General features: G+C 44.3%; 1 protein-coding gene across 1 annotated transcript in view; it reads right to left on the bottom strand.

Annotated features, from left to right (window-relative positions):
* The window catches only part of BMP2 (bone morphogenetic protein 2), an 8,531-nt gene extending 7,848 nt beyond the window's left edge, over nucleotides 1–683 (bottom strand). Inside the window, exons 1-2 of the mRNA XM_014966321.1 lie at nucleotides 664–683; nucleotides 337–394 (exon numbers count right to left, since the gene is read on the bottom strand). Coding sequence (XP_014821807.1) covers nucleotides 337–394; nucleotides 664–683 — 78 coding nt within the window. The remainder of the gene's footprint in view (nucleotides 1–336; nucleotides 395–663) is intronic.
* Nucleotides 684–20,485: the final 19,802 nt, after the last annotated feature.

The raw sequence follows: 20,485 nt of genomic DNA, 5'->3' as shown, positions 1-20,485 counted from the left end.
CCCCCCCCCCCGCGCGCCCGCCCCCCCCTCCCTCCATCCCGCCGAGCCGCTCCGCGGGGGCTCGGGGCCGGCCCCGCTTCCCCAGCGGCGGGGCCGGGCGGCGGGGCAGCGGCTCTCCCCAGCGGAGAGCTCTTTTCCCTCGGCGGGAATGGAAGAAGGGGAAGGAGGAAAAAAAAATACAAATCCTGCTACGTCCTTAGCCAAACCCACAGGATATTCTTCTCCCCCGTGAAACTCTGCGCTGGATTATTATTATTATTATTATTATAATTGTTATGATTAGTGTCCCGTCCCCCCTCTCTCTTCCAGAGCGCTAGCACCTCCGCCGTGGCCCACGGAGTCATCCTGCGGAGAAGGCTGAATTTCAGCGGATCTGCGACCGCCGGGGTTATACCTGTGTGCAGCAGCAGGGGTTGTGTCTGCAGGAGGGTGTTCTGCTCTCGGGGTGTTTTTCCCGCATCACTTGGTGTTACTCCAAACTTCGCTGCTGCTCCTCTACAGCTGCCGAGCAGAAAATAGAAGTTCCCTGAAGTACAGTCCGCCTCAGAAACATACTTTTAGCAGCTGGTTGAGGAGGCAGAAGGCAAGTCCCGGCCAGGGAAGGGCTTCTCCCTTTTCAAAAATGTCCTTTGCATCACCCGCATCAGACTGACGGACATTTACCGAGACTCCCGCAGCGACATGAAGACGAAGCTTGACTTTTCTCCGCTCCCTTAAAAAGAAAAGGAGGAGGGAGGAGAGAAAAAAAAAAAAAAAAAAAAAAAGGAAAAAAAAAAATAAGGGTGGGGAGTAGCCTGCTGCCGTCCCGCGTGGAGCTAAGGGACAGCACCGGCTGTCCCTCCCGCACCGCACCGCACCATTGCCGGGGGTGGCCGGTGCCGCCGCCGGGGCTTTTTGTCGCCGGGCGATGTCACGACCCCGGAGGCTCGCTGGCCCGCGCCAATCACAGCCGCCCTGTGGGAGCGGGTTGCGGCCCCGCACGGCTTTTAAAGGAGACGCCGCCTCCCTCCCTCCGTTCCTTCCCTCCCTCCTCCCTCGCCCGCCCCGGGACGAGGGATGGGGCCGGGCCGAACAATGACCCGTTGTGCGGTGCCCGAGCGCTCCGCCACCGCAAATCGGATTAAACGCGGTGCCCCGGGCCGCTAAGGTGTGAAGGTCACGTAAGGTATCGGGAGAATCCCGGTGCTTTCGAAGCAGTTTAAATATATATATTTATGTTTCTACCGGTCCAAACCCGGGGGTTTCCCTCGCAATCCGCCCCGAAAGACGAGCGCCGAGGACCGGGGGGAGTCTCCTCCCGGAGGGCTGCCGCGGTGCGTGCGACTGCGGGCTGAGCGCCGGACGGCGGAGGGTTCGGCGTGTTGTTCTGTGTTTTTTTTGTTGGTGGTTCTTTTTTTTTTTTTTTTTTTTTTTTTTTTTTTTTTTTAAAAAAGATGTGGCTGCCCTCCAGTGGTGGAAATGCGGCGGATCTCCGGCAACCCCATCGCAAACCGCCCTCCGCCCGGCACCTGCCCCGGGTGCCCACGCCGGGTGGGGGGGTGAGGGGGTGAGGGGGTGTACAGCCTCCACCGCCCCCTCGCTACGGGCACGGGGGCGGACAGGCGTGGGGTGGAAGGGGTGAAGGAGACAGGCCTGTCCTCAGCGGGACTGGGCTCCCAATCCGAGCTATGTCCCTTTGCTGTTAGGGGCAAATCTCTTAATCCCGACGCGGTTTAGTAACCCCTGGGTAGGGGCGCATCCTCTGCCCCATCTCTTGTTTGTCTCCTTTGGTTCTGCGCTACGGCCTGGCCCTTCTTGCCCAGGTATGCAACACCTAGCAATTTAGGGTCCTCATCAAAGCCAAAGCCATCGGCACACCGTCATTAGCTGGGGTCCTGCTGCTAGCCCAGGCTCCTTCCCGGCAAGGCGAGCGCCCTGTGCTGCACCTCCTCTTCCCAATACCTCTCGGGGGCTTCATTTGCAAAAGACACAGACAGCCTTTGACACCTTGAATTACTGCGGAGGAGGATTTAAAGCAATAACAACTGAGACAGCTCCATTACCAGCTCCTCCTTTTGGGAGCGGCCTTTTCCCTCCATCTTACAACTTTTCGACATCAGAAAACCACCGATTTGAGGTAGGAATTCAACACATTTGGACTAGAATAATTCCTCCTGTGGACCCTCATCTCTTGACTTCCCTATCACGTTAGAGTGACTTCAGCTACACCGGCAAAATGTCGCTGCAGGAGTGAGGTGCTCACGCGGGGAGCTACATACCAGTGTAACAAACCACCCTAGAACTACACCAGACTAATTAAAGAGCTGGTAAAGCCCTTCATACCAACAGCTCCCAACACTTGTTAACCTGATTTTCGGTCGCTGCCACACAAACAACCACAGGTGAAAGAGGTGACACGGAGCGAGGTGAAATCCTTAAAAAGTTTAGTTACTTTTCCGTTGCATTCCAGCACAGATAATGTTTAATTTTATGACTTCCTGCAAGTCTTTAGCATGAACTAAAAGTGCGTGCAGTGTGACTTCAGGGTATGCCAATTATGTAAATCAGCACTAAAATAACAATGGCAACGTAGTTTACACATCACTGACATTAAATGAGCACTTCAACTTCTAATTGCCATTCCAGTTCAATCTGTAGTGGGTCATGCCAGGAAAAAGTCATTTCTTGCCTCAACACTTACTCCCTGTGCCTGGAGCATAGGCTGTACTATATGCCCAACTTCGTGTTATCTCCAGGAGCTTTCTATATTAGGATGATGAGCCTTATAAGTGGGAAACGTGGTTGTGGTTGTTCTGTAGGCCTGCATATACTCTGATCTGATATCAGGCGGGTCTTGTAGCTTTGCCCCTCTCCGATTTTAAATATAAATAGGCTCTCACTGTCTTCTGTTCTCTTGACCATAAAAGACAACATTTCCCCTTCTAGTTTGTCATCTCTCAGTCTATTTTGATCAGGAGCTGCTGGGGCAGCAACTGCCTTCCTGTCTGTTTCCATGAGGTCCCAAAAAACACCAAAGCACTAACAGCACGTTCCCTGAATGCACTGGCACACACACCTCAGCAATGCCTCAGCACCGTCCCCACGCTGCCTGACCCACATGGAGATCTCTCACCAGGGTGGATCTGGCTCCCTTTCAGCCAGTGCCCTGGGGAATACACGGAATAAGGCCCTCAAAGTGTCATCTGTGAAGGTCCAGTTACAGTTCATGCCTCATTAGCACAACAACCAACTAAGTACCCCTCTGCAGAGCCCACTACCTCTGAACACTGCAGTCAGGCCAGCTCCTGCTGCATCTCTAGCATCAGCCCACCTGAGGTCACAAGATGAGAAGCATCTTTTATCATGATACAGAGCATCAGAGACAGATGTGTTTAGGTAAAACGAATGCAGCACTTGGTCTGTGGAGTGCAATCATGCCAGGATGTGCCCACCCAGACTTCCAGCTCCCCAAATGAGCCTCTGCAGCAGGCATAACACCATTGTCTCCTTCCTACCCCTACAGCTGTGCAGCAGTGCACCTCAGATAAAGAAACGAAAGCTCAACCAGTCGTATTTCCTGGTGCTGCAATTCTTCACAAGCTCTGTGCAATTGAGGAGTTTAGCGGAACATCAGCTAAAGATCCAGCCCCATCGTGGTGGGCTCCCACAATGTCATTTCATTTTATGGAGTTACTTTTCAGAACAAGCTTGCCCTTCAGCTAAAATCCTGCCAGAGAGAGAAACCATCATTTATGCTGAAAAGATCTGATACAGGCATGGGGTTTTAGGAAACCTGACCACGCATATTTGTAAATCTCCTTTGTAAAACTTCCTTTCCCTGCTCCTGAACTTTGTATAATTGATTGGACTGATTAATTTCTTTCTTCTTTCCTGTGTGCACACTTTTTTTTTTTTTAGTGTTAGTGGTTTTTTGGAGAGTTGTTGAGCCAATAAATACTCAATTAGTGGCATCTGCTGCTAAGGTTTCAGATCCAGGTGTTCCTTTTCAGGACCCAAGCACAGCTGATAGTCTCAGCTTTAAGTATTGCTGCATTTTCTTAGTTGTAAAACCTATCCTTATTTGGATACTTTTCCATCATTTTAGATAGAAAAGTATCCAAATTAGGTTAGGTTTTACAACACAGTGAGAGTCCTTTTTGAAGACTAGAGGGGGGAAAAAGAAAATCTGTTCCCCCCTTAGCATTTTCTTCTTACATATACAATACCAAATCGCATTTATATACTACCACTATGTAACGTCATTTTTCCAACCTGGTTGAATTGCAAGCATCATTGTTGATGGCTATGGACAAAAGACTTCAGCTGGAAGACGTAGGTGAGAAATGCTCACCAGAGTCTCTTGTAATCCTTAGCAAAATAACCCAATTTCTAGTCCAGTTAGAGATGCAGGTCTGCAGAAACAATTGCATCGCATGTTGGTAGTCAACAGTTTTACTATTCACTTCAGCACACCAGTTAGACCAACACTGAGCACTTTTGAAAATTCCCACTTCGGACTGCTGTCCCCTGGACATGATAAGTATGTGAGACATGAAATATTAATAGTCATGAGCTTTTTTATAGATTTTGCACATTTTAGTGAATAAACCTCTTGATAAAAATCTGTGCTGAAGTATGAAACATATATGGTACGGCATCAAATGCTAGAGGGGCGACTTCTGAAAATGAGTTAAGATGTGTTAGTGATGTTGAGGTTTTGGCTTCATAACGGGTGGAGATTATCTGAAAGCTTTTCTGTTCCTGAACTGTGCTTCCTGTTGGCATCTGTGTGAATATGATGTGTGGCCATTCTTTAAAATATTACCTAATACTGTTTTCTGAAGACATATTTGTCTTTTAGTGGTTTGTCTTCTAACATCTATCAATTGTCTCTGCTGCACAGCCTGTCTCCTGTCCATGAAGGATGGATTCTCACCCGAGAAGACAATTTACAAGATGGTGATTTGTTTTTGAAGAGGGGAAAGGCAGTTTATTCAGAAATGTCTATTTCTTTCTTATTCACCTTTGCTGAAACCTGGCAGTTCTTCAAAGCTGTTGCTCTCTTTCATAGAGAGTCTCAATTTCATTCATCAAATCTCAGTTTTCCTTCCATCATAGTGGCAGCGAAATTGGAATTTATCAAGAAATACAATGCAGACCCAGTATTCTTTACATTTCCAGTATGTCTCCAGTGCTACTGAACAATAAGTTGCTTCTAACAATGTTATATCTGCAAATATAGGCTGCAGTACTTGGTTCACATGGCTGCACAACTTTTATATTGTAAGACAAATTCCTACAATTTGTAATCCAATTGCTGGAAAAAGAGGAAAAAGGGAAGCTAACTTGATAACCTTTTTTTTTTCCCCCCACTGTTTTCCCCTTGACACTACAAACCTCCAAATTTCAAAATCCAGTATTTGACCTGTTGCTTTTATCATTAAGAGGTGCAAAAAATGCCATACTGCCTCTATACAGCCTGGAGAGCAACTGACCCATCTCTGGACTGATTCCTCAGCACTGCCACCATTTATGCACAATTAATTACATGCCATGTGAATAGTCACAGACTGTCAGACTAGAGAGAGTCAGTAGACAGTTAATTGACTAAGATTCAGGAGACTTATTTCTCTTCCCAGTGCTAGAAGTGTCCTTTTTTTTTCCCCCCCTTCTTCCCTCAGTTTTCCCACCTTGGAAATGGGGATGATTATGCCTGACCCCCACCTCTAAGTCCCTGCAAGACCTTCAAGTAAAAGCACTGAGTGGAGCACTGCTATTGTCTGCAGCTAAATACTAGGTTAATGCCAAAAGTAATCTCAAATATCTGGAATCCCAGGGCTCAATCTTGCCTTAAAGACAGTGGCAGAATTCCTACTGGTTTCGGTGGTACAGGCTCACGTGTTTAAGTGATGAAGAGACAGGGATGCTGACTATTCCGGTCAGAAGAATCAGAGCAAAGAGGGATTTTTTAATTATATAAGTCTTGTTAGGAAGACAATGAGGTGAGGGTGTTCCCCCACATAAAAGAGAAACAGCTGCGTCACAGATGGTCCAATTCAGGAGCTTATAATTTCATCACTGCAGAGATATTGACGTCAAGTAAAATGGAGGATAATATAAAGTTACGCATATTGCCTTAAGAAGTGCATATTTTAGCAGTGAAACTGGATAATGTTTTGCAATTAAAATAAAATAAAGGCAAGCGTGACGTTCTGTTTAAGCAGATTGTCTGTATGAAGGCTTTATTGTAGCTGCAGATTTAGGGCATATGAAAAGGTTTTCTGTGCTCAGTTGCAGGATGAAAAACATTGCATCATCAGGCATTCTTGTTCTCTAACACTTCTTTGCCAGTATGCCTTTGATAATTAATGCTAGCAATTTTATTTTCTGGTGTAAAGTCATGTTTTCTCAGGTCATTATCATTCCAATTTTTAAATATCCTCTTAAAACTAGACAGAACTATGGAAACTAATAGTAAAGCTTTGTGCCAGCTCTGTGACACGTGCTCAGCACAAGCGATCAGCTGCTGCACCTGCTTCACACTGGGAGTAAAGCTGTTCCAAGTTGCTTTCAGTTACATCCCTTGTTCCCAGCTCTTCCCACTTTCCAGAGAAGCTCTGATGGGCACAGGTCTCAGTTCAGCCACTACCCCGTAACTTCTATTTCGAAGCTTGTTTGTTTGTGTGCTACAAAATTTACTGACTGGGGCGGGGGGCATTAGGAGAACAACATCCTTTGACCGTTCCCAGGCTCTTGTCTGCTCTAGCACTTCCCCTGCAGCGTTCCAGAAACCAAGCTCTAAATTGCACAAACTAATTATTAGGCAGCACACATTGAACTGCTTCGTGGTACTGTTTATCCCTGGAACATCTGTAGCCCCAAAGTCATAGCACTCTTCCTGTATTTGGCCTCCCCATTCCTTTCCAAGAGGAGAAAGAACTGCTACCTCCTTTAGGGACAGAGAGTGCTGAAAGGCCATTTTTCCAAGAGGTATGCAGGGGCCCAAAGATCTATATAGGTCACACTGAGATTTTCGACAATGCATAATCAGGTTAGACACAGTTTTGGGGTTAAACTCCCAAAACTTCAGTGAGACATTAAGTACTCGGTTCATGTGGGCATTTTTGAAAAGCGCAATACCAAATCTATTACCCAATAGTTTCCTGACAAACCCCTGCAGTGCCTTGTCCACGGCTCTTACTGCAACACATAAATCCTAGCAGGAGCATAATCATCTCATTCAAGTATGGAGGAAAGTTAAGAGTCTATCTGCGCTGGAGAGAGAGGGGTTTTTACAACCTTGGTCAGGACAATAAAGATACTGGTTGGGGTATCGACATACAGATTTGTTCCCAAACTGGATCAGTCACAGTAGCAGAGGTGCTCAGTGAATTCCCTCGCCTGCTGTGCCATCACCTCCTCTCTTTGGCTTTTCTTCAGACCCCACTGCAAGATGGGTGTCGCACAGCCAATCTGCTTAGCAATTTGGGAAAGCCTGGGCCAACCTTTACATTCCATAATACCTTTAACTACCTTCCCTGACCCCACCTCAGCTTCCTGCCTTTTCCTGAAATTTGCAATGACCTATCTACCCTTAGTTTATGTGCTTGTAAAACTAAGCACGTCCGTCAGCCTGTTCAGGATTAGGCTGAAAAAGCAGTACCATAAAACATTTGTGATGTACAGCACTGTCCAATTACTAATTCCATTATTCCCACCAACTCAGCATTCTTGAACCGGAGCCTTGCTGTTGTATTACTGTCAGAGATTTGCCCTTTCTTACATTTTCTGTTTTCTGTACAGTATTCATGTGTATACACTCAGTAAACATTCACATCCACTTAACATAGGTATACTAAACATTGAATGCATTCCTTTAGTCAGCCATGGAATAAACTCCTTTCAAATAAATCAAAATACTAAACAAACAAACAGGCTGGGGAAACATGGAATAAACTCCATTTATTTTGCACCTTCAACCTTCTCACTTGCTCTCTGCTCCCCTGTGCGTGTCCCAAGCCTCTGAGTACAGCCCTGACAGCCACCGGGTTTTGAAAAAGGAACAGCCCCAAAATTTCTCCTGCTCCTCTCTGCCAGAAAAGGCAGCCAGCACATGAATCAGGGAAGAAGCAAGATCACAGCAAGCCCAGAAGTGCTACCTCAAATAATTTTAAACAGACTGAATACATTCCGTAGCTCCTGGCTCAGATGCTCACACTGCCTAGGAAGAACCCTAAGGACATAAAATTTATTAATAAATCCTTGAAGAATCAGGGCCACTCTCTCCATACCAGTGGAAAACTGAAATTCCAAGTTGCGCAATCAAATGTGACATTCGTTTCTGCAGCTGGTGGGAAAGTATTTTCCTTACAAAATAAATTTAATAAAAAGTAGATTGCTTTGTATCTATTTTTTCCCTAAGTGACTTCTAAAATGTCAGACATTAATAGTAAGGAACTTCGATAGATTAAAAAAAATATGCCACTGTAATAATATGTAAATATTATTTTTTCCTTCCTTCCACTCATTTACAATATTGGACACATTCTGATAAAACAAGCTGAATTTAGCAGGACCAAAACTGTGAAAAAGTATTTCTACAAACTCTCCAAATGAATACATACATATGATAAAATAAAGGTTTATTTCCCCTAAGCTGAAGTGATTTCACAGCTAGCCTGACTGCCATTTGCACCACATTGCCATGTGTGTCCAGGCAGCTATACACATATTTTACATTGTTTGCTTTCATTAGGAATATTGTATTTCTAATGAAACTAGAACCCATAATGCCTCTGTACTGGATCACTATGACAGCTTCTATTTGAAATATTTCTCCTGTATTTAACAAGCCTTGTAGATTTTCAGATCGAAAATCCCCACTATATAGAAGGGTGAGGGTACCTCCCATGCACCGTGTAAGCTAAGTTTTCCCCATAACTTGGGGAAAGTAGCAGACGGGCCCTGTGCTGGTCTGCTGTGTGCATGTGAGTCTTAACGACTGCATCTCTCAGCCATTTCGCTGCCACGAGCTGTGTGTCTGTTTATGCAAACTCGCTGCAAGAATTGGTTGCTTTTGCTACTAACTCCATAGCAGTAACAAAAGGCAGGAATTGAAGACTTCACTGATGTGTTTGGTCTTACTGTTTATGGAAAGCCATCCTGGCGTGTTAAGCTCTCTGATTTATCCATTCTGCAAGTAAATAATGCATACAAGCTACCTAAGTAACTCAAACAGGTGCTGCTGATAACTACGGTGTGTTGCCAGTCCCAACAGGTTGGGTATCAGCTATAGCAGCAGTTAGCTTTAGGGTCTAAAGTCCATCTCTTTGGCTTTTGATCTGCTTTGTGACTTTCCCAAAATCCCATGTGGAAAGGAGGCTTGTGAGCTGTCACATGGTGATCATTTAAATCAAACATTTTTAAGCAGAGCAGCAGATTAATAGAAGGAATACCCCTATTGTGTTCACAGAAGTAGTACTTTTGAGTGTCCCTCAAAAGGGGTATAACTGCTCGTGCCAATCCTTTCATTAGCCCCACTACTGACAAAGGGGTTTGTAATACCACTACTTTGATATAAATGATATAATAACACCAGGAAAGGCTAAACAACCCACCCGAATGAGGAAGCTTTAGAGCTCTTTTCTTATAATATTTCACACTCTAAAAGCAGAAGAAACCTCAACATGGGATCTCATCTTAAGGGGGAAAATGAAATCCCAAGTTAACTGTGAGGAAGTGAATCTCCATCTTACCCTTACTGGGTGAGTGGCACGGGCATTTGGAAGTTGGCATCTGCAGCTTGGAAGTCTTCAGTCACCGTGCTGGGCTTGCAAAGCCAACACAAGGCAAGGCTTTCAGGCCAGAAGCTGGGCTTTGGGGGGCTGAGTATCTCTAGTTTCTCCCCAGTTTATTGAAACTGCAACTCTCACGTCACTTGTGTTGAAGGCACTATTTACACCCACATTAGCGCATTAACTAGAAATTTAGGTCCAGCAATACCAAAGCGACCTGTCATATCACTACCTGCATGACAGCTCAAGGACATGACAAAAAATGTGCCATATTCTCCTTTCCCTTCCACACATTGCTCCATGCCCTTCCTAGTCCCACTGCATTTCCAGAGAAGCAAAATCCTTTCTTTCCAAAGCCCAGGGCTAAATTCCATGGGAGCAAGGTAGACCCACAGCCCTGCTTGTAGCTCTTCCTCTAAGGCTACGTCTCTAGTAGTAAATTAAGTGCACCTGGGAACATTCCTGGGCACGGAGGCCAGCTGGCATGGAAAAGCCTGCTTCACTGCTAGCTTCCACACAGGGGTGGCTGCATGCAAACTGCTGCTTGGGGATGGTCCCAGGAATGTGAGAAGAAACGACAGGTAGAAACTGTTTGGGAGAGAGATTCTTGGCCTGGCACAAAAGCATACGGCAGGCGTCCTGAGAGGACAACCAGTCACCGGCTTTGGGCTGGGCTCAAAAGTGTTCCTAGGCCCTGCTTTATTTACCAGTGCAGGTGTAGCCCAAGGCCATGCCTACCTCTGCCTGCTCAGGTACCACAGGGAGGACGCAGGACCTAGATTAACACTGTCATCACTTCAGTCAGCTGACTGTGATTTCATACACTTGTTGAACGCACCTTTTATCTATACAGAAGTTGTTGATAAGAAAGCATTTAAAGCAGCCTAGAGGGGAAACCACTTGAAAGCAGAGTCACAGTGAAGCAGGGAGCAGCTCTGGGGCAGGCCCAGACCAAAATGGGGTGGGATCCCCGGGTGCTGCTGAGCTGTGGTGAGGCGAGTGGCCTCCCGTGGGGCTGTGGCCCCTGCTCAGCCATTCCCTGAAAGATATTTGCCATGAATTGTGCACAGGCTTGCCAACATCTATGGAGCTCTGCGTTGGCACACTAACAGCATGCACCACAACGTAGTTTTGCATTGCATTTGGTCCACAAGCTGGTCCAAACTGGCACCCAACTTGTGACTGGCATCCTCTTTATCAGGGTACCACACCATAGCAATAAACCCTTTTCTGGTTGCAGGGAGCAGGGAAAAAGGCATCACCTTTTCCTCCCCCATCCTCACTGAGGGTTAGCGTCTCCTCCACCTCGCATGCACACCGCTCCCTAACTCAGCTCTCCCCATATGCTCCAAGTTAGGAGAAAACTTCTTCATGCATTTAAGATAACTCTGACTATTTTCTCTGGAGGAGGTTAGGGAGCAATTGTACGTGCTGTTCTGCTGGCAGTGAGAGGGGAGAGGCAGCTTTGGGCAGAGGGAGAGGCACAGGGAGAGCAGCTGCCTTGGCAGAAAGCACTGATTCCAGGTGAGGATGTGAGGCCACCACCTCTTTGGGCAGGTTTTTATCTCAGGGCTTTTTTAAAACAGCTCAGTGATGGGAGTGAATGTTTTTATGCAGTTCACCAGACAACCACATGGTCCCAAATCTCTCCCCCCAAAGCAGTCTGCCCACTAGAGACAATTTATTCAGTCAAACCTCATTCAAGTTTTATTCCTTCACTATCAAGCCACAAACTGGTCAGAATATATCGGTGATCTCCACTTAAGCACTACCAGTATCTGGGGCTTCTGCACAACCAAGGCAAAGCCACTTCTCCGATACACGCTGCAGCTCGGTAACACCTTGTTTGGGTTCAAATTTCGGATTTCCAGTAGCCAGTCTGTCCCAGAGGTGAAGGATCCTTCCCTCTTCTCTCCATCCACCCTCTATTCAGCACAGGAACTTTCTGAAGCAAGCTTGGCTGCCAAGAACAGTCCCAAACAACTCAGCTAATCAAAGTGCAGGCTGCCACCGTTCCTGCCTTCAGATACTTCCTTCTCAGCCCCAGCCATCCAGCCCTGCTCCATCTCTTCCACCAAAGCTAGTGCTCCTGCAGTAAACGGCTTCAAAGAGCTGGTTTGTCTGAAAAGTAGTCTCTTTGAGCGGGTGCACAGCACTTCGCTTAGTGGGGTCCTGATCTCGGTTGGAACTTCCACATTACAAATACATTCTTTCCCTTTATATTTAAATTAAGTGTAAATTCATTTAATAATGAAAGCTCAGTTAAAATTTTAACATGTAAACCAGGATTTAAAAATCTGTGGGAGCCACATTCCATTCCCTGCCATAGCTGAAGGTACAGTAGCTAACTTTTCAGCTAATGTTGTTTTGTTCAAAATCAAATGAGGTTCATATTAGCCCTACAAAAGGAAATCATGATTGATGATCTGGCCTGCCCAACTATAATTCCTTTAGTAACAAAAATATTTTGTAAGTTCATTTATTATTGAGATCAAGCAATGAATCTGGAGCTACATAAAATGGTTCCAATTAGATTCAAGTAATTGCCATTTTGAGTGAACATAAGCTTTTCTGGATAAAAAAAAAAGCAATAAAAGCTCAAGTAAGCTCACATCTGAGATTTAAGCCTTTAAAGCCTTTTTTGCCTTCCCCCCCCCCCCTCCTCTTTTTTCTATTTTTTTAGTGTATGAGAGAGACACACATATGGGAGGACAGCGGAGGGTGTGGGGAGGAACAAGGATGTATGAAAAAAGAGGAGTGATTTTCCCAAGCTGATTTCTCTTCCTGGGTGACCCAGTCTCCCTGGGAATGCTGCCCATGTGATCTGCACCAACTGGATCAGCAACAGTGCAAGAATGAAGAGCTTCCACAGCATCATTAAAATAAGTGGCAAAGAGGGGAAAAGCCAGCAAAACACAAGTCTAACAATCTCACTGAAACCCTCCTGCAGATGAGGGAAAAGTGTCTTCTCCCACAGCAGCAGCTTTCAGAGCAAACATTTGAGCACATAGTAAATTAAAACAATTTCAGTGCTGTGCCAGCTGGATCCCTACAGCAGCTGAATTAGTCGACCAGAGAGAAAACTGTTTCGTATGCTTATGAAGGCACTTCCTAGGAGCCACTAAGACCCCCCCCCCAGCAGAAAGTGCTCAGGTGCCCCTTAATACTGAGACTTAGGATCCCAATTCAGAGTTAAACCCCGGGCCTCTGCACACCTTTCGTACTGTGCTGTGTGCTGAAATGTAGCTTGAAACAATTTTCTAACCACTGATGGGGGCAGGGGAAAGTGTGTATGTGAAGCCACTGTCCAGCTTCCATACAGTGAGGAACATGTTCCATCCAAGGATGTATGGGGGCAAAAATAAAAGGATGGGATAAGATAATATTTCTACACCCCATGAGCATCAGGCACACACACATACCTCATACAGGTGTTTCATAGAGCACAGTGTCATCACCCACTATATTACCTGTCTCTCACTACAAATGTTTACCTTCAGCAAAGTATTTCCCAGGAAGCCCATGAGTGATCAAGGAGTGATTAGTGAAGGAAAGAAAATGAATTGGTTTTGATTTTAATATATCTGTTTCTTCTTTTTATCGCCCAGATGTCATCATTAGATACTTAATTTCCTGTGCCCACCCAAAGGTCTACAAAAGTTCTCTATGGCCTCTAGGAACAGTTTAATCTCTAGCATGCAGTTTGCTAATAATTACAACCAGATCATGAATACAGATTCACATTTTTATATAGCTTCTTTCAGATCTGAATGTGAATTAATATAACACAGGACACTTCTTGCTTTAACTCAACTTTGGTTTGCAATTTTTTAGTGTTCCTGTTTTAAGTCTTGGAGAGGAATATGAAGTCTAAGGCTAGTGAACTTGTACAGCTCAGCTGAAGCTGTGCTGACTCAAAGCAGATTGAAGACCTAGCCCATCCTAAAAAAAACAGTATCTTGGCATTTCTGGGACTAGTCCCTGAATAAACATGAGAAAACCCCAGTATCTTTTCCTTAAAGATGATCTCCCATGATTCCCACAGGCACTCTAGCTTCAGATTTTGTTCTAAGCTTGCAAAGTTTTTTCCTCAACAATGGTTTGAGAACAAAAGTTTTAGGCAGGAAATGTCAATATTTGGTTTTGATAAGAAACAAGTGCCTCCTTTCTCTTGCTTTTAAAAGATCGTCTTTCCCCCCAAAGCCAAGGCAGGTAAGCACAGCCATCCAAATCTCCAAATCACTGCTCTGGACACTTCCAACCACAGCCCTGTCTTCCACAGACAGTTGCTTCCTGAGGCTGTGGGAATGAACTTGGGTGCAGTGTCACCCAAGTTTCTATCCTTTGCCAGAAACATGGTGCTACACGTCAATCTAGTCTGGGTCACGGCTTGTTCTACAGAGCCTTCAGGTGAACATGCACAGAAGTACCTGCAAGGCTTAGGCCCCAATGAGATTAGCTCCTAATCTGGCACTGGAAACCAAAACCAACAGTTCCCTGTTCCCGATGTTTGATTTCCCCCTGCTGTGGGAGATTAGGGGTCCATTTTCTTGCTGTTCTGATACTTGCTAACAGGAGCTGCAGTTCCACAAGACCAGAGCTGCTAAAACCCCTCCAAATTAAAAATAATTGATTTCTTCCTACCTTCTAAGGACTGGTCTAGTGTCCTCCAGGGATTCATAAACCTATAATTCTAAACCTAGGGGCAGCATCAAGGGGTCTGGTGTACTGGATCACTCTCTAAATACCGTCTTTCGCTACAAATAACTCATAACCCCATTCAGTGAATCTTTCCCAAAACTTGGGAGTGCCACATTCACACTGTTGCAGTAATCTCTGGATTGCCAACAATAACATATAGACTTCTCCGAGATGGACTGAACAGGACCAATCCACAAATTTCAAACAGGTCTGATAACCTCCCTTCTTTTTTTTGAAGATTAAAAAAAAAAAAAAAAAAAAAAACAAAAACCCCCACACATTTTCTGCTCAAAAGAAGTCAGTACCCTAAATAGAGAGTGGGAGGGAATAGAAAGGTCATTAGCCCTGGACAGCAGGAACTATGGCACAAGGAAGTTTAAGTCATGCTCCAAAAATTTAAACAAGGTTGATAACCCCCCCTTTTTTTTTTTAAAAATAAAAAAAAAAAAAAAAAAAAAGACACAAAAACCCCCACACATTTTCTGCTCAAAAGAAGTCAGTACCCTAAATAGAGAGTGGGAGGGAATAGAAAGGTCATTAGCCCTGGACAGCAGGAACTATGGCACAAGGAAGTTTAAGTCATGCTCTCCAGCCATGGTCCAGAAAGGTTTTTTTCTGCTTGTGGGTTCATGTCTTTTGTTCTCCCTATTATCCAGGTAAAAAGGAAGTTCTAATGCAGTTGGCTGTCTGCTTCACCAAAGTTAAAGTCAACTGACTGTGCTGGGGAGTCTCAAATGTTTTCTTTCCTCATAAATTATCTTCATTGGCTATGTAAATAGAACCATAATGAGATACTAATTGGTTGTTAAGATTTCAATCTCAAATAAAAAACAGTTTTGCAGTAACGCATGTATTTGTTTTTGCCAATGCGAAAGCATTGTGCCATCAATCTGCAAATAACACACCACTCCCCCGCTCGCATCTGCTGCTGGCGAGCACTGTACACATGCTTCTCAGCAGGCATCTTAGATACGTAGTGGAGTTGATCAGGCTTTGATCAAATTTCCAGCCTTATTCCCAAGGTAGAGTGGCTGCTCCTAAAGCGTATGTGGGGCTACCATCCTTCGATCAGGTCATTTCACTTGCTTCTCAGGCTTCAGGAAGCCTTTCTTAAAGTCATTTTGTTAGGAGGACTGACTGAGTAGTAGGCACAAGCAGTTTTCAGGCTGCCTAAAAGAGGATTTCACCAGTACCAACACAAGCAAAATTAGTCAACTGAGAGATCTCCTGCAGGAACTGACATCAATGTCTATCTAGCTAAAATGAAGTATCAATAACCCAGCTCACACTTGATGAAAGAGCCATTCTGAATTATTTACTGTATGTCATACTTCGGGTTTTAATTTCAATATATTGTGAGATGTACAATAAATTATTTAGAAGTGTGATAAATTAAAATGCAGTTTCAAATCCCCTTGCATTTTCTGCTCTTAGGTTAACAGTCCAGTTGCAACGATTTGTTTATTTATTTTTGCAAATGTTTTTTCAACTAGAGAGATATAGAGGCATACAAGTTTTCCATTGCAGCAAATCTTATCCAGCTTGAATCATTTAACAGCCCATCCTCCTTGAGATATACTAATGAAATACACCTTGGGCAAAAGGGTCAAATGTACCCGCAGCAGGTTAGCCCAGGAGCCTGCGGTTTGTTTTTTTCCAGCTTTACCCAGGGGCATCCAATGCTGTGAGGGCTCTTTTCCTCTCACTTAACTTTTGTGCCTGTGTGTCAAATAGCCTCATAAGGAAGAGATATTTTATTTTACTTTCTAACTTTTTCTCTTCCCTTTCTCACAATCAGTCTTGTAGGAAGACCTGGGAAATATAGCTGGCCTTTTAACACATCCAGGCACATATTTCTTTGCATTGGGATGGCAGGGACAAATGTTGTCGTCTTCTACTTTGAGCAGTCATGGGTTCAGTAAAGGACTCATTTTTGGACTAGTCTTGCAAAGCTCTTCGTGTCCACTTGTCAAGGTATTTTTCATCCTCTTTATGGCAAACAGAGTAAGGAAATAGATGTCAATATTCATTCTTGGGATGTCCTTAGAGACAGATCTTTAGATATGAGCCCAGATAACAGTGATTCAAAATTCAATAGGTAACTCCTCAGCAAAATTACAATCTTTTGAGCAACAGAATACACAATATTCAGTCTTGCAAGAGTAATGAATTTAAGATCCACTATTTCTTGACTCAGAGCTCACAATGGAAAGCTTTGTACTGTCTGAGGGGAGAAATTCCAAGTTTCTGTCCATGAAAGAGTCTAAGTTCTTTAAAAATCCTGACATGTTTATGCAGAGTAAAACAATTTTAGGTCAATTTAGGACATTCTGTCGCTCTAAAATCTGTGCTGCTGAATTTGTATCTAGATGATAGGAAATCTGTATCTCGCAACAAGAACGTTTTACAATACCCAGTTATACTTAAAACAAAATCTCCAAAGCCTTTGACCCATACCCAATGCTTTATACAATGGCCTGTAAATAATGGTTTGCAGTTTTGGTTATAACTGACTTGTGGCTTGTCTATTCTGAAATCATGGGACTATCCCAGAGGTCTGATGACGAAAACTGCTCCCAATTAAAAGGCTTTCTATGGAAACAACTCATCAGACGTGAGGGTTTAATGAAGCCTCAAAAAGTTTCCTTTGATATATCCTGCATTTGATTCACTTTTGCCTTATCAAAGGCAAAGCAAAAATTTAGAAAGAGCACTGCCTGTATTGCTGGCATAACTGGAAGCAGCAGATGATGTGACACTGAAGCGGGCATTCTCTACCTTGTGCCCAGCAGGGAAGTAGTGGAAGCTCCCTGCAGCTCCATAGTGCACTGGGATGAGCAGCCAGTTCCCATCACCCAGCCCATATCAGCGGCAACACCAACAAAAGGCCATCAAGTTGCTGTGCAGGGATGGAGCAAGAAGTTGAAGGGCAGTCGGGGGACCAGGAGTACATTAACTTCTCCCTCAAGGGAAGAAAGGCATTGAAGTACAGCCTCAGCAGAATTGCTACAGAAGGGAAACTGAGCAGCTGCAAGATCCAAGAGCTGCTGCTTTACCTGAAGTTAAAAAAAGGAAAGAAAATGTAGTTTCTTTGGGTTTCTTGAGAATCAGAAACTCTGGATTTCTGCCAGCCTTAAGAGAACCCTCTACGTATACCCTTATATATAGATAATACAGATCTCTATGGACACCTTATCTCTGAGAACTCTCCAGCTGAAGAAGCTTGGCCGAAAAGTGCTGTATCCATTTTAATATTGATCCCCAAGGTGAGACAAACAGAGATAGGTTTCTTCTATAGCAAAAGTAAGGCTGCAGCAAAGGGGACTATGAGGTGACTGGACTTTTTCTAGTCCAGGGAAACATCTCATCAGACTGGGATCCAGTTGCATACTGAGTCTGTGACAGATTGCATTTAGGACCATGGGCAAATCATTCCTCGCAATGTGCCTCAGTTTCTACACCTGAAATACTAAGTTAAATAGCTACTAGGCATTGCATAACCCAATATATATATTTTAGGATGTGCTGACATGCCATATTGCCTGACCACTTGGTCAGAAAAAATAACAAACACTACTGATATTACAATAATACTATCAAATTATAGATGCCTGCAATTTCATTAAAATAAAAACTGGTGCGGTTCACAAGAGACAGGGTAGCATGAAACAGGAACTGTATTACAATCAGTTTCAGCTTAAATATTTGAGGTTTGGGGCATTTGGATTTTAAAATAAAAAGCTCAAATTTATATAGAGACCTAGGTAGTTTAGTTGAAACTAAGTTTCTTTCCACCAAAACAATTAGTTTCAATAACAGAATTTCCCAGTCAACCACGCCGTACTGCAACACAGTTTGTCAGACTTATCTCCCTGCTACTTCTGGTGTTACTTTTGAGCACCGTTCAGATTTTGAATCCGATTCCTTTCTGTCCAGCAATCATTCATTAGAGTACATGCATATTTTTTTTATAAGCAAAGCTAGCATTGCACCATGAAACAACTGTGTTGGCTGAAACTCTTTACATGCAAGAAATAAAGACAGCAGCATATGCCTGAAGTTACTGCTCAGAGCTTAATTAATACCAGGGTTTTCACCCTGGTACTAATACTTTCCTCTTGAATGGGACTTGATCTTGTCACAACAAGATCAGGGTAGTGTGTGAAAACAATGTTATGACATCAAAGCCAAAACAAAGGAATGTCATCGCATGTGTCAGAGGAGGATATGATGGGGTCCTCTTACAGTAGCAAAATAATGTCAGCGTGGCTCCTGAGAAACTTTCTAAGCTACCAAATCTCTCTATGGAAAGGGAGTGCAATGGGAGAACCTGGCAGATGGCAATTTCTTTAAATACCTGAAGATGTGGATGTGGTCCCTAGCTAGAGTAAGGAGGCTCCACCGACTTTGATGGAGCTGGACAGATTCACATCTGCTGTAGACCTGGTCCACTGCAACCAAACCGAGGAAAGGATGTGTAAATTAAAATACTGCCTCACTGAAGGGCATATAAATTCATCATCAGTGTGCTCGGGCATTGCTCCCCGTCCCTCATCGTGTAAATAAGGCCACATCATTTTCATTTGTGGGTAAGAGCTCTCAGTTCCTCGTGCCCCTCTCCAGTATGAAAACCCCCACTTAGAGCTGGTTATTTTTCCGCCTGATGCTTAGCTGGAAGAGCCACACTGTGAAATCCCTGTTACCAGCAGCTACCGCCTCGTACGGGGGGAGTTCCCCTGTGCCCCCTACCCTCCTCTCCAAGACTTAACAGTACAGCCTTAGAAAGGGTATTTTCCAGTATAAACAGAGCTAAGCCAAACTCTTCTCCTGGCCTCTCCATGCCCCAGCCCATATTTGCCCCACATATAATTACCTGTGGATTTCACCTAGAAGACAGAGGATTTCACTTATAACCCCAAATAGGCAGGCTCTGACGTAATGGCAGTCTGAGGAATATAGGTCAGGGAGGTGGCCTGGCCACTGGAAATGAATTTCTGAAGCAGAATGAGCAACCTTGTTAGAGGGGAAGATAGTAATCAGCAGTGGTCCTTGGATCTAAACATTTCACCTCCAGCACTCTTGCAGCTACAGCCCTCATCTGTTTCACTTTCCTATTTTAAGTTCCTGACTCACATCCTAAATATTGACTTCTATTTTTCTATTAGCACTGGATTTTCAGCCTCCATATTGACTTTGACTGTACCTATGGTTGATACTAAGCCTCTCAGGTCAACAAACTTTTATAGCTGTTAGCTGCTTAAACCACATTGGGCAGGAACTGGCACTATAGAGCAGTAGCTAGAAGCAATATTATTGGGAATTATAAATTATTCCTCTGCCTGAACTTTTCCTCTTATTCACATAGCTACATTCATTTTTAAACATGTGGCAAACGAATCGCACAGGGAGGACAATTGGGACTCTGTGATTTTGGGAATACTTGCCACTACTAGCAGGGATGGATTCTCCTCTGGGAACAGTGGAGTAACGCAGAAGTTATAGCAGGGGAACAGCAGCTTAATTTGGGCTGATAACACCCGTGAGAACAGACAACACCCAGCCAGAGGATCGGAAGCCCCAAATCCATCTTAGTTGTATGCACAGTCTCTTAATTCTCTCCTTTGGCTAACATTTTAGCAGGACGCAGAACTGAGCTGTTGCAACCAAACATCAGAGAGACCTGGCCATCCATCATTTGTAAAACACTTAATGTACGTAAGAAACAATAACATTAAAAGAACATTATGGCACTGAAAAAGCCAAGCCTAAAAAGTGAGAAAACACAGCAATTAAGATTAACTTATGCCTCACGGTATAATATTTTTCTGCGGACAGCACACTATTTTTTGGAATGGGACCCAGGCTTGGGAGTGAGGACTTGGAAGGTCGAGCTAGCCACAAGTTATGTCAAGTATTTTACTGTCATAGATGACTGCAGCATTTAGGTGTGAGAGGAACTGTATATAGCGCATCCCTTAAAAGATGCCCCTTTGGGTGCTGCTGACCCTGGG

Source organism: Calidris pugnax, unplaced genomic scaffold, assembly GCF_001431845.1.
Source record: "Calidris pugnax isolate Ruff unplaced genomic scaffold, ASM143184v1 scaffold31, whole genome shotgun sequence".
NCBI classification, from domain to species: domain Eukaryota; kingdom Metazoa; phylum Chordata; class Aves; order Charadriiformes; family Scolopacidae; genus Calidris; species Calidris pugnax.
Note: the sequence above shows the minus strand (reverse complement) of the source record. Positions and strands in the feature narration are given on the sequence as shown.